The following is a 14659-nucleotide window of genomic DNA, read 5'->3' as shown; positions in this document are numbered from 1 at the left end:
GTTACACACGAAGTCATAACATGATGACATTCTGCGATGTACTGGTAGTTCTCTGCTGTAACCACTGGGTGGCAGTAAACATTATAAATAAAACATGACTCTAAATAAAATAAGTCCCATTGATTGTTGCATATTTGCATATTTAGTAATAATTTTGCTGTAATAAGTAAATTATTTATGTCCATGCAGAGAGACGTCTCTATGATCCATCTATGTTCACACAGACTGCACACTGGACTGATCTTAGCTCCACTTGTCCCTTACCTTTCCCTGTTGAAAGAGGAGTGTCATGTCACCATAAGGAGGTGGAGTCTGAAGATACTCTGCTCTGTGCTCGGGGTGCACAGAATGGGGTGGAGCCCCAGCAGCAGTGGGTGGAGGCCGGGTGTAAAGAAGGGAAAAGTTTGACTGGGTGGTTTCACAGGGAGCAGAGGCATTTGAGTCAGGGCACACATGCTTCAGCTGTGAGAGGCCCTACTCCCCCTTGGCTGGCTGGCTGGCATCCCAGAGCAGAGAGAGACCATTAGTGAACGTTAAAAGCTGACAGAGAGGAGGCAAGCAAGTGATCACAAAAGCTGAAAGGAAGGGACAGGGGTCTGAGGTCTGTGCAGCGTGGCTCCTGTAGATAGTTTTTCAGTAGTTTATTTTTATCTGTAGTGTGCCTGCAAACAGGTTGGATTTGAAGCTGACAGCTATGGCAGATACAAGTGTCAAGAAGGAGCGTGCAGCCCTAGCAGAAGTGTCTTATGATGATGATGAGGTGGCTCTGGTGGGTGCCGCCACAGACCCAGCAGAAGATGACCCTGCTGAAGAGGTGGACCTGGTGCTGGCCACTGGCTCAGGAGGCAAGAGTGAAGCTCAGATGAACGGCGCTATGGTCCTGTCTCTGCTAGACAAGATCATCGGCGTGGTGGACAATATCCAGCAGACCCAGAATGGGTTGGAGGCCCGGCAGGAGGCCATGGAGAAGTCAGTGTCAACAATCCAAGGGGAGCTGGCTAAGCTGTCTAAGAACCACGTCAGCACTGCCAACACTGTCAACAAAATGCTGGAAAAGGTGCGCAAGGTCAGTGTCAACGTCAAGACGGTACGGAGCAACCTGGAGAGGCAGGCGGGCCAGATCAAGAAGCTGGAGAGCAACGAGAACGAGCTGCTCAAGAGGAAGAACTTCAAAGTCCTCATCTACCAGGTGAGGCATGGTGATGGTGATGAGGGTTTTAGATGCTGACAGTCATAGCACATCTAACATGTCATCACAATGAAAGGCTGGGAGGAAGTGTCAAATAAAGGCAATGAAAAAGTGTTGTTTTTTGAGCCACAGCTTCAGCTCTGTGGTTTCCATGACCTAAACACCTGAATCACCTTTTCCTTAGATGAGGCTGTAATGTTTACCTGACACTGGATTTCCACCGTTTAGAGTGCGGGGAAGTGAAGGCATAAGGCAAGGTAGTAACCTCTCCCACTTTACGGGGCTTCATGATTACCCAACGTAACTATATATAAGACTGGTGGGTGTAAATAAAAATATAGGGCCTATAAACACTGGCATGAGGAGCTACATGAGACAGAACCAACGCCCCACCTCTGAGGACAGATAGTTGGCAGGCTGCTGCCATGTAAGATGATGTAGTTGTAATGATGAAGAGTTCTTAGAAGTTGGACACACCAGCCATTCACCCCTGCTGCAAGAAAAGTGTGTAAAAATGTAATTTGAGGCTTTTGTGAGTAGAGTGAAGTTCACTTTTTTACATCAGCGTCCACTGTGGGAGTGGGTTACACTATTGGCATGTAGCAGAAATCCAATCATAGACACCAGAGCTTCATAAGTTACTGTGTAAAGCAGGTGCCTCCTGCTGTCTGTGACACCACACGCTCCATTTTCTTTACCGTGAGTCTGTTAAAGATACTGTAAAAGTTGAGTGTCATTTCTGTTTCAGCAGACACTATAAATCAATGATAGTATTTCCTGTCGTAAAGGTGTTGTCTGTCTTTTTTTTCCCAGAGCAGTTGTGGTAGCTTCTATCTCACAGTAGCTGTTTTAGGCTCCCACGTTCTATTTATTGCAGGAGAATGGCCGCACCGTGTCTTCTTTAATAAGCCCATCAGATACTGGCAGCAGTTCAAATCAACACTGGCTCTCAGTCAGGTCTCACTGCTTTCCGCCGTCTCTTTGTGTGATAATGTGTTAGAGTGAGACAAGTTTAGAATTCGAACAAGGATGGAGGGAAGGGTTACGGTAAGGCATGCAGGGGTTAAAGGTAAACGTCTATGGATTTATGTGAGCTAGTTTGAGAAAATGTACGTCTGTGTGTGTGTGTGGTCACACCTGGACAATATTGTCTTTCAGCCAGTGTCAGTGTCGGTGTTAGTATGGGACACTGAGAATCTGAGTAAGATAAGTAACATTTTGCTGTAATCTGACTTTAAGTAGCCAGATTCTTCCTGTCTTGTCTCTCTGAGAATAGTCACATACTTCCAGATTTCGGACAGTGATGTTTTATAATTAAACATGGTGGCATGCAGGATCCCATGGCAACAGCAGGGTGTGGCGATGAAGACAAATTACAAAAAGTCAGATGCATTAAAAAAATAAAAGTGCGAGCTAATTCCACAAAGCTAGCTGTTTACCCGACCCAGCTGGCTATCTTTTATTGACTGTCATCAAAGTTGAGATGGCACATTTGACATTTCAGTCATCACACACACACAGTAACTGACCTGTGTCTACAGATGGGTTTGATCTGCTGTCCTCCTAGTTAAAGGGCAATGTCACTGTTTCTGCTGCAGGAAAGCAAAGATCTGACCGAACCTGAACCTAACTCATCTGCAGATCTCTGACAGCCAGTGAACATTTAATGTGTTCAGCATGATACACCACACACATCTGCAGTTTATAGAAAGTAAAAACTTGGTGAGGTGATCACATGTTCACATCCAGAGGTTTTATTTGGCCAACTTTCACTCATGCTGTTGCTCTTTAAAAAATAATGTATGTTTGTATGTATGTATGTTTCAAGTGTATATGAGTATGTGATTGGTTGTTTTACCAGAAAACAACCTCTAAGCTACAAAACAGAGAGGCATGGGGGCCTAAGAAGCAGTGCTAATGCTAAATAAACCCTGACAGAGGATAGCTCTGGCTCCTCACCCTTGTCAGCATCTGCCCTCCCTGGTTAGGTGGAGACTGAAGGCACTGCTGTGAAAATATATATTTTTTTGGCTTTAATCTTGGTTCCACACTTACTTGTTGTTCCATCAATAACCATGCTACGAGCAAAGTAGATTGGGAGAACAGTTCTCAAGAAAAGTGAGAGCCAGACAGACACACAACCTCACACACTATCTTACCCCCCCCCCCCCCACCCCCCCAAAAAAAAAACTACAGCTGATAAAGTGCAGCTTAAATTCCATCGCTGTCTATCATCTGTACACAGAGGAAAAACTGCTTAAAAGTCTGTTTAAGGAGTTTACAATTTGAAGTATGTGTTAGTGTTACTCTTAGGATATTAGTCTCTCCGTGGAGAGGTGAGGATGGGGGTCCTAGAATAACAACCCCTGACCCATGACTGTGAGTGTCCTTGCAGCAGCTCGGGGTCTCCTCCTCCTCCCTTCACATAAGGCACAACCAACCTGTCATCAAAGCAACAAATGACCCCACACACACACACACACACTCACACACCCTCCCTGCATGTTTCCTCTGTGACTGTACTTCATGTTATTTTGCTGGCCTTTATGGATCAGTATCACAGTCAAAGATTATTTCCTAATTTTCCCGCACAGCAGGCATCGACTTGGGTTTGACTCCGCAACTGCATTGGACTGAATCACTGAGGCCTCTATAATTATCACAAGATTATATTATTATATTACATAAAACAAGATGTATATGTGTGATGACAGAGAGGTTGAAGCAGGGATGCAGAGCCAGAGTGCCCCCTGTAAATTTGGCATGTGTTTTACATCAGATCACTGGAGACAGGAATTCCCACCTGGTGACAAACATCTTTTTTTTTCCATCTCATTTGAATTGTATCTTTATTTTTATGTGATGATTGTGAGCCCCATGGGCTCCATCAGTTAGGAAGCTGAAAGCTCTTTGGATAAGCATGATTAGAACCTTCATATAAAGGTATCAGCTGTGGTGACCTCAGCCTCATCAGACTGGCGTATCCTATGCCAATGTCCAAAAACTCTCTTGGCATTTAACTCACTTTAGCTGTTGCTGGCTAAAAACCTTTAAAGCTTCCTTAAGTCAGCCCTCCACTTTGTTCCATATCATCTGCCCAGTAAACAGCAGGACGCTGAGAGTCCTGCTGAGAGACTGTAGACTTCACAGCAGTCATAGCACTCTGGCCACAAATATTACACCTGAAAACTGAGCACTCTGGCTTAGTTTAAGCCTTCTGCGGGTTACAAATAACAAGATTAATCAGGAGTAACATGTTCCCTGGAAACCAGTCACCATGTTGCAGTTCAACCAAACTTTATTGATTTAAAGTCATTACAGACACAAACATGAGGCTGATTGAATGCAAAATTTCTGTTCAACCATCAGATGTGGAGGCTGCGTGCACATTATCTGTTTAATTATGTGGATTCATCTCTGTTTGTGCAACGTGAGTGTATGTGGAGCAGGGTGTGAGACAGTACTGCTGTGTGTCTGGAATCAGGGCATGTTTGGCTGCAGCTCAAGGGTAGCGATAGCCATGTGGTCAGTTCTATCAGGGAGATTTTAGACCTCTCAGTTACAGACTACTTATTCCACGCAGACCTTCCACAGCTCAAGTCACAGCCAACAAGCCTCATCAGTCAGCCTAGCCCACTTTTCCTTAATAGCGTTTAACCCTGCCCACACTTACTTCAGTCAAAGTGATCAAAGCTTTTGGCTACTTCAGCTTCTTTGTTACTTGGCATAAACTGGATCTCAGCTTTACTTACAGAGTGTGTGGTTGTGAAGTGCTTAGCGGGCCCTTGCAGGCAAGAGCAAAAGACCAAAATGCACTAAGCACCAATTTAGCGCCGTGAATCATCCTGCTGGCATCTCTCTGCCTATCCTCCCAACATGCCCACTCCTCCCTTCTTCTCAATTTCTCTCCCTTATCACTCCCACTATCTCCCATTTTACTCCCACGCAGACATCTAATATAGAATAAGGGCATGGCTCATTCACTATTTAGCAGAGCACTTATAAACTTCCATCTCTCTCCTCTCGGTCCTCCTGTCAGTCTGTGCTTCTCATTCCTGGGTGCATGGAAAGATAGCTTGCAGACTCCACATTTCACTGTTGCACGTCAGCTTCCAAGCCCAAGCTCCTCTGCGAGCCCCTGTATGAAAAAGGAAAATATATCACAGAGGTCAGGTTTATGGATTTCACAAGCAAAGAGAAAAAAGATTACTAAATGTGTGGTCATGGTGATGGGTGCAGGATGCAAAGATCAGGTGGATCTGTCAGAGCCATGATTTAAAAGATGTGTGGTATCACTTAGAGTATTTGGGGTGTTTGTTAACTTTCTTATTGCATATTTTGATGTATATTTTTTTGTTATTCAGGGCTCAACTCAATCAGGTCAAAGGAAGTATTTGTCTCGCCCCACCTTATGTAATGATAATGTAATAACAGCCATGCAACTACAGTCTAGGAAGTCACTGTGACCGCCCTACATAATGTCTGACAATGAGCTGTTTTCACTCTAATCCAGTACTTTCCCATTTTTGTTGCAACGACATCAGAGTGATATTGATCATGTTTGATCTTTTCTGTTTGAGCAGCGCTCAGTAACATGGTGCCAAAACTCCAACAAAAGGCCGACATTCTCTGCCATTGTTATGCTCTGATTTCTTTGCTTTTGTAGATAAGGCATTTGTTTTGTGTCATTAAAAAATAAATGTTGAAAGGAAAAGCATTTTTAAACAGCTCCCTGTGGACTTAGTGTTGTGTAACATCATTGGGCGAGTGTAATTTTATATGCAGCGTATGCTAAGATTCACCAGGTGCATTTGCTTGACTTGACTTACTGTATCTCTCCGTGGGTTCTTCTCACTGGGACAGTTTATACAGTTGAAAAAGAAGCCCTGTTATTTAACACGTAGTGTCTGTATGTAATTATTATTGTTGCCGTTAGCGACCAAACGTTGCATTTTAGCAGCTCCTCTGGGTGCACAAAAGGACGATTTGAGTTGCACCTGTTTTAATAAGTAGATTCCTGATCTTGGCCGGCGTGCAGCGGCCGCCGCAGACAGGATTTACCAGCTGGGAGGCCAATCAGATTTGAACAGTTGTAGTTGTCATCCAGCTTCTTGGCTTGCAAGCAGAAATGTGTCCTCATACCACATCACAACCCGGTGGAAGCTCCTGATGCTGTTTATTCCAAGATTTGTAGGCACACCCTTCATCGACAAGGCCGAAGCCAAAATAAAACGTTGGCCAAATGATCTGAGTTGGTATATTAAAGGAAACAGTTGTGCTATAAATACACCAGTAGAAATGCCAGGGAATGATGTAGTGTCCTGTTTCGTTGAGTATGTCTGCATTTAATCGATTGATTTATTGACTTTAATTTATACGCTACACATTTTGCACCATTCTTTCAAATGAAAACTTTTCAAGCAGCTTCCACACATTCACTGTTAATATGAGTTAGTTCTGTAACTGACAACATTGCGTGTGAAAGTCTAGTCTGTGCAAGCCCTCAGGCAGGTTACCTCGGTGGTGTATTTCACTGCTGCTGTAACGGCTCGCTGTTCTTGTCACTGGTATGTGAATTATAGGCTGTCGCCCAGAGCATGGCAGGTCACTGTGGGTTTTGGGTACCCTTGGCATTAGATTTTGCATGCACATGGATGTTTTGGATGATTAATCTATAAATACTGGAAAAAGTACAGTGTAAGAGGTGAACATTTCTGTGTGTTTTCAACAGCAAGGTTAAAAAAGTTCCTAGATTTTTTCCCACAAGGACCTTTCTTGCTGCCAATACAGTTCAGGGAATTACATATGTTGCTGTCCTTCAGTTCCCTTATAGTCACACAGACAATAGCTCAATTTATATCAGAGCAAATCATGGCTGCCTGGATGTCATCCGTCCCCTACTCCCTGCTGTAATTTAGCATAGGTCAATCAATCATTAAACAGGCCTAATGTAATTGTTTCTGGATGATATTGGGCTACTAACAAATTTATATGAATGCAACCTCTCTGCGCATGAATGGAAAATTTGAACCCAAACGGCGCTTATTTTGTCAACTTGAATGGCACCATCGGAGAGACGGATAGTTATATAATATATTCCACTCCTGTAGCTGCCAGTTCACACAGAGGCGTAAATGGAAAAGTACATTTTCCAACTTTGCGTCAGGCTAACCATGCTGGGATTCCAGTGGTTTCAGAGTCATGGATGTGGGAAGGTTGAGCCGTGGAAAAGGGCTTCCCCGTGTGTGTAAAATCACAAATCACTGTGACAGAAAAACCAGGGAACTCCCTTCCTGTTGCGTAAACTGTAACATGACATTGCCTTGTTGGCATACAGAAGACCTCTCTTTGAGTGAATATGTCTATAGACAGAGTGGTATTGGTCGTAAAGTTTTCCATCGCCCACACTAATCTGTGGAGCCATCAGAGTCAAAGGAGCTGGAGAGCTTCATGAGACAAAATTTGCATTGTGCCTAAAGTAGTAGGAGGCTGGCAAGTTCAGTATTTAGGTGAGGGTGGCATCAATATAAATGACCAGAGCCACATTAGCATGCTTATTTTAGCCTTTGAACACTCTTTAGGGATCAAAGTGTCACAATTCAGGCTCTAGCAAACCTCCAGTGCTGCTCCGTGTCGGTCTCTGGTCTCTCTGGGTGCGTGGGTCAGTGGTGTCATTCATTGTCAAAAGCTAAGTGCACAGCTGCAAGGACTGGACAGGATCCGACAGCTGCTCCTGTGACTCACCGAGAGAGGCCTATCATCACACTGCCTCAAAAGGAATGGTGTGTGTCTGTTTATCTATAAGCGTGCTATAACTTCGGCTTCTTCTATAGAAGGTGGATCAGGATGGTGCATTGATTTGTCAGCATTGCTATTTCTTAGCTGACATCAGATATTAATAAGCATGGCTGCAACAATATTATGCATTCCGAATATGAATATTACAATGCTGAAACAAGCACTTTATGTTGCTTTAGTCTGTGACCGCATGTTTACACAACAAGCTAAATAAGAATATTGTAGATTAGTGAAGCAGCTAGTGAAGCAGAGGGCGATGGAGAGAGGAGGATGCCATCAGCTTTAGTCAAAGCACAGTTTAGAACTGATGTGGGCATTGTTTTCTCCATTGCCATGGTAACGGTTAGACATTATTTCCTAGCCTTTGTATGAGTCAGACAGTGAACATTTTGATAAATTTTTGTCTATAAAAGTAGTGCTTTTGTCATTGGTTAAAAACAAAAAATGTTTTTAAATGATGATGTTTGTTTGTTGTTTACAAGATTTTTCCTCATCAGTCTGCTGGCAATTTTTAATTGCTTCTGTTTATTGTGCTTCCTTTGAGAGATGGCTCAGACAGCTGTTACATCGTCCAAATCAAACACACACTTAAAGAGAGTTCCCACTCTTTCTGGCCAACTTTTCCATGAGCTATGATTCATACCACTCACAGGAGCGAACCATTAACAACAGACCTTCTTCTCATTGAGCCGAGCATACACCATTCCCCTGGCACCTGTCAGTAAACACACACACACAATGCCGACTTTTCCACTGCTGGTAAGTGGGTGGAGAGAGGAAGGTAACAGGAGGACGCTAATGGACTAACCATATTCGTCCAAGCAGGCTCTAAGTCTCGGTGTGTAATCAGCCAGCAATTTAGCTGTTTTCAGAATGTAAACAGCAAAATGTTCCAACAAACAGTATTCCTGTTAGCCTTAAAAATCTATTAAAAGAATGAGAGGTCAAAAATGTACAATCCAAATATAGTGCAGTAACAGTCCATTAGTGCTACAGCATAGAAATCACCCAACAACCAATCATTGTGGAGACTGTGTGAGCAGAAACATGGCAAGAAGTCCATGCTAGGCTAAAAAAACCTGGTTAGGTGCATGTCCCCCAGTGGTCACTAATAATTGATGCATTAAATGTATCATACATACTATACAACTCATATCCCATCTTGTGGTAGTCACATTCAGGGACTGCCAGGTTAGGATGAATTCTCAATAGATATCTCTTCAACATCAACACAGATGATTTGTCATTTTTAAAATAAAATATATTTATATTTATTGTCTAAATATGGAATTTCTTTACCATCAGTTTTCAGGTGTAGGTCAGAAATGTTGGCTGTAAGCACATGGTTATGTAATTTGGGCCCTGACAGACTTGATTTGTATTACATAGTGTTAGTCAGAACATTAACCTCACTATGTAGTGTTTTTCCTATTATGTATGACTTCACCTGCTCCCTGCATGTCTGCTGTTTTTTCCACTGGCTGCAGCAACTTCTTGTTCAGGTGTTCATAGCTTAGTTTGATATAAAATGACTCATTTGTTGTGCATTGTGGGGGTGTATACTCCACATAAACACTCCATGTTCATCTTTATACAAAAATGTTGTATTTTCCATCCATGTTTAAATCAACATTAAACAGTTTTCAGTTATAGAGCTCTTTGCCAGGCAAATATGAGGTCACCTAAACAGCCATACACAGTGTCCAGTGTTTCATATGCACTTCACTCCTCTGTGAGTACACATGTTTACTCTTAGTGGCGCTATCTGCAAATCTTCATTTAGTTCTGCTAAACAAAACTTTCCTTTTCAGGATACACGTGTAAAAATGTTACACCACTCATGCTGTCTAAAATATCTTTCATGAATGTTATTATTATAACTCAGTCTCCCTGTGCTCGCTGCAAAGCAGGTGCAGTATTTATTTCAGCTTAATTGTAATACACACAGCAACCTTGTGTCTGCATATTGTTGTAGAGATGTCAGCTGTTTATCCAGCTTTACTTCACCACCCACCAGAGACAACATGAGGAGGTGGTTGCTTGGTGACAGAGCGCTGTGTTTATCTGTTGCTGTGTGATAGCGGAGGGTGTTGTTTGCAGGGAATGGCGGGTGGGTGGGTGACGGTAGGACTGAGTGCTGCCGTGGCCGGTAGCCAGAGAATGGTAGATGGAATCCAGAGAGAGGGAAAGGCCAGCCCAAAATAAACCATACAGAGCTTTAGAGCCAGGTCTGCACCGTACACAGCACCAGATAAGGAGGCAATGTCCATTTTATGATAGGATCGTGTGGCAATATTTGAACTGCACTTGTGCTGCAATAGTGTCTTTAAGTCAAAAGATAAGATAAGATCAGACAAGATAACATAATATGATGTGACATGTTAAGCTCCAGTGGCGCAATCGGTTAGCGCGCGGTACTTATATGACAGTATGCTGTGAAGCAATGCCGAGGTTGTGAGTTCGAGCCTCACCTGGAGCAGCCTTTAAGCAATTGATGAAGTATTTCTGAGTCTTATGCTGATAGCATACCATTTTCATTATCCTGATTGATTCTGCCTGGGCCTTTCTGTGTGGACTTTGCACATTATCCTTGTGCCTGTGTGTTGTCTCTGGCTACTCTGGCTTCCTCCACATTCTAAAGATGTGCTTGTAATTGGTGACTCTTAATTGCCCATAGGTGTGAGTGTGAATGGTTGTTTGTCTGTGATGGACTAGCGACCTGCTAGCTGGGATTGATCAAATCATTGCTTGTTAAGATCTGTTAACCTGTTAGATTCCCCAACAACTAAGATGCCCATGGTGAGGGGATACATAGATAATCTAATACTAATCTCTCTGGGGGGTCACAGGCATGCTGTTTAGGGGTGGCTGGAATCACACTCTTAGCATAGAACTGCTTGTCCCTGTGTGGATATCTGGTACCATACAGACAGCATCCTGTGAAACAACATTGAAATCTCTGTAGAGATCATGATATGTCAGCTGTCAGCATAAGGCCGTGTTTGATTGATACCTAGGCTATGCAAGCTAAGGGTTAATGCTGTGTTTGGTATAACAGCTGTATGCTCTACCTTCTGGGTAGAAACTATTCTGTGCACTGCTGAGCTGTGCATTATATGATAAACTGAAACTGAACTAACCACCAAGTTTTTGTTCAGGTGAAATCAAAGCATGTGAATCCTCTTTCTAGGCCATTAATTACAGCTGTTCTGTATTTTACATACACTTGTGAGCTATAATGTCTGTCTGTGTGCAGATTTCTTTGAAAACAAGGTCATTAAAACCCAACTTAGGGTATGAAGTTGCATTTTTGCAGAGAAATGATAAAATGGCAGGAAATAAACTTGTGGTTAGATGCAGATGGCTTTACTTTCAACACGGCTGCAGCTGCAGTAAATACAGATTTCATTCTAGTCTCATAGTTCTGCTGTGCAAAAAAAATATGACTACATATTTATGTGTTTCTCAAATAAGCAACTTATTATGGAGCATGATTGTTATCTGGTCAGCACCACTAGATGGCACTCTGCACCAGCAACACAGTGTAATCACAACAACACATGCACTGCACTGCAGGCTGACATTTCAGTTTTATTTCTCACTTAAATACTCCATTATCATCACTTATTAAATAAAATGCTATAATTTATGTGATTTGTACAATGCAATCAGTGGAGCAAAATGTCTGCTTTTATTGTAAATGTCAAATTAAAAATCCAATTAATTCATGTTAATAGAATTTCTGTCTCTCTTTTATTCTTTTCATTCTGCACATTCAGGACCAAGTGAAGGCACCAAAGTCATCCCAGGCCAAGACAAAAGAGAAGGTAGCAGTGGAGGGCCTTGATCAGATACCTGAGGAGGGACAAGAGGGATTGCCACCCAGCCTCAATTCAGACGAAGAGGTGGAGATTGAGGAAATTGTGACAGAGTCTCTTCAAAAGCGCCTCCAACGCTCTACCAAGCAGCAAATAGACAACATCAAGAAGCCCTTCTCCAAAGAGAAAATGGAGAAGACCAAACTAAAGACCAGGGAGAACCTGGAGAAGACCAAGCAGAGAACCCGCGAGAACCTGGAGAAAACTAAGCACAGCCTGGAGAAGAAAATTGGCAAGATCAGGAGCAACATGACCCCCAACCAGGAACGTAGGGCGAAGATAAAGAGCTCCAGAGAGAAGCTGAAGAAGTCCCTCACACCTGACCACAAAGTCCATGCTCGGTCCAAGACCACCGTGTACCGCGTCCCCCCCTTCACCTTCCATGTCAAGAAGATCCGAGAAGGTGAGCAGGAGCAGGTGGTGCAGAATACAGAGATGGTGGAGGTGACCGAGACAGAGGCTCAGCCAGGGGGAGAGGAAAATGGGGTGGGTGTGCACGTGGAGGTGGAGGAAGGGGAGCTGGTGAGTGTAGACAGCCATGGGATGGAGGCTCTGTTGGAGGTGACTGAGGATTCTCAGCTAGTTAGTGTGGAGCCAGACCACCTAAAGAAGGCCCAGCGCAAATAAAGCCTCAAGTGGGCTGTGAAGAAGGGATGGAGGCGGGAGGAGAAGAAGGTTTGATGAATGATCTATCAAATCAAAAGGACAGAGAAATGATCAAGATGTGATGATCTAATCTGTTTTTTGTTCTCTTTTTATTGTACCCAGCAGGGACGACTTTCATATTTAGCATACATATACGAAAAACGACACAAAAACAACGCTAGCTTTTAAAACATGATACAGGCTGACCAGCTATGCTAGACTGCAGTATTTCTGTTTGTTGTTGGTTTGATTAATAGTGTGGCTATCAGGGGAAAAAAACATTTAAATGATCTTTGCTATTATAATAATAATATATCCTATGAATGACGTGCACATTGTGGCAAAAGAAAGTGAGATTTACATGATGATGAATGGTTTAAGTACAAGTATGTGCATGTGTTTTACATTGAAATGTACACATAGCCATAAGGAGAGGACGATTTAAAGGGTTAAAGGTTTTATTCCTGTTATTCAAAAGCAGTAAGGGGTATGCACTTGTCATTCAAACATTGTGTTGAATGTTACCAAGTAATATTGAGGTGTAAATGACTGGAAAAAGTGTCATGTCTGAATATATATTGGTACAGTAAAATATTAAATGTCATTTGTGGGTACCATCCAATATTTTATATATATATATATATATGGCTGCAAGTCAACATATGTACGTTTATGTTGTTTGATATAAAGATAAAGGAACATGGCCTGATCCTACTTCACTGTAACCATTTGATGTGCGGTCATATTTATGGCATCTGGACGAGCAGAAGAAATGTGACTGTCACCATGGTCACAGCTCATCACAGTACATTTGCACATCCCTATGAAATTTTCCAAGTGTAATTGCGAGTCAGAAAAAAGAATGATCTGAAGAGCATGATGACAGTTTAATGACTGAGAAATAAATGGAGAGGTAAAGGTCGTCTTAAATGGAGACAGCACACCAGGTATGCTGAAGGGCATGGTGCTTCAATAAAATGTCAGAATCCAGTCCACAAATGTTTTCACAGAAACCAAGTGCACCTATTCAGAGTTATGTGTCCACAACATCAAATCATAAATCAAAAAACAAGGTTTGACATTCTTAATCCGAGAAGATGATCACACAGGATGACCACAGGCTTTCTCTGAACCTAATGGCGATGGTTTAATTGTTGCCATTTTTTGATCACATATGGTGAGTGGTGTCCAGTGGAAGGACTTCAGAATGGAGCTGGGTGAATGTATAGCCTCCGTTTTACTCACTAGAGACTCGTGTGTGACCTTGATGTGGTGTAAGCCCACTGTGTAGCGTGGACCCCCATTAAAATAATCAATGGGCAAGGAAATGCAATTAAGGAGAGTGCTCTCCCTGCCTGTCTGAGCACTGAGCAGGACAGACAGCAGTGAAAAAGGAAGTATGTTTATGTGCGTCTGATGGTGAAAAGTAAGTATATGTGCATACTGTAAAACTAAGCATTAAGTTGACGTGCTGCAAATAAACAAGAGGCCTGAGAAATAATAAAAGTAACATGTACTTTGTTGATTTCTTTTGACAACAATGAGTAACACTTGTAAGATATTGGTCCATTTAAAGAAATGTGTATTGTTGCCACCATGTATATTTTGCCTGGTTTTAAGCTATAGATTATTAAAAGCAAACCAGCCTGCTATAAATATAAGGTAGGCTATGCACGGTTTCTAGTGGAAACATTGCTGTTCAGAAAAGAAAATACCTATCATACTGATGTAATAAATAATGATGTTAGCCTGATTGTGTTGTGTTCAAGGCCTCTTTTTTGCCTCATCATTTCAGTATAAATAAAGGTGTTCTTAATATTATACACTGTCTCTTTTTTCATTGCCCTGAAATGTGTCAACCAGTTTATGTTTTATTGTGTTCTGTGAAAATTAGTTTAGATAAACCAGGTAATGAATTGTGATTTCCAGAGGTCAATAAATGAAGCACTAGTGTTATTACACTCTTGATGACGTCGGCATTGCCAGTAACTCAGATGACTTCCAGACTGGCTGTTCCCTTGAACAGCTCTCCCTCCCTCCGGAACAACAACCGCTGCGATTTGTTCTGTGGCCTAACCAGGAGGGAGGGTTTTAAGCTGGGAACGGCATAGTTGCGACAGCAGTAAACACGGCTTCCTCAACCAACCTC

General features: G+C 42.5%; 1 protein-coding gene and 1 non-coding gene across 2 annotated transcripts; both read left to right on the top strand.

Moving 5' to 3' along the window:
- Positions 1-355: 355 nt before the first annotated feature.
- On the top strand, positions 356-14016 carry cavin1a (caveolae associated protein 1a). Its single transcript, XM_028412868.1, has 2 exons — positions 356-1189; positions 11767-14016. The coding sequence occupies exons 1-2, from the start codon at positions 695-697 to the stop codon at positions 12490-12492; spliced, it is 1221 nt and encodes a 406-aa protein (XP_028268669.1). The 5' UTR covers positions 356-694; the 3' UTR covers positions 12493-14016.
- Positions 10373-10466, top strand: trnai-uau (transfer RNA isoleucine (anticodon UAU)). Its single transcript has 2 exons — positions 10373-10410; positions 10431-10466. It is a non-coding gene; the product is annotated as a tRNA-Ile (tRNA).
- Positions 14017-14659: the final 643 nt, after the last annotated feature.

Source organism: Parambassis ranga, chromosome 8 (assembly GCF_900634625.1).
Source record: "Parambassis ranga chromosome 8, fParRan2.1, whole genome shotgun sequence".
Lineage (NCBI taxonomy): Eukaryota > Metazoa > Chordata > Actinopteri > Ambassidae > Parambassis > Parambassis ranga.
This window is presented reverse-complemented; position numbering and strand designations above follow the sequence as displayed.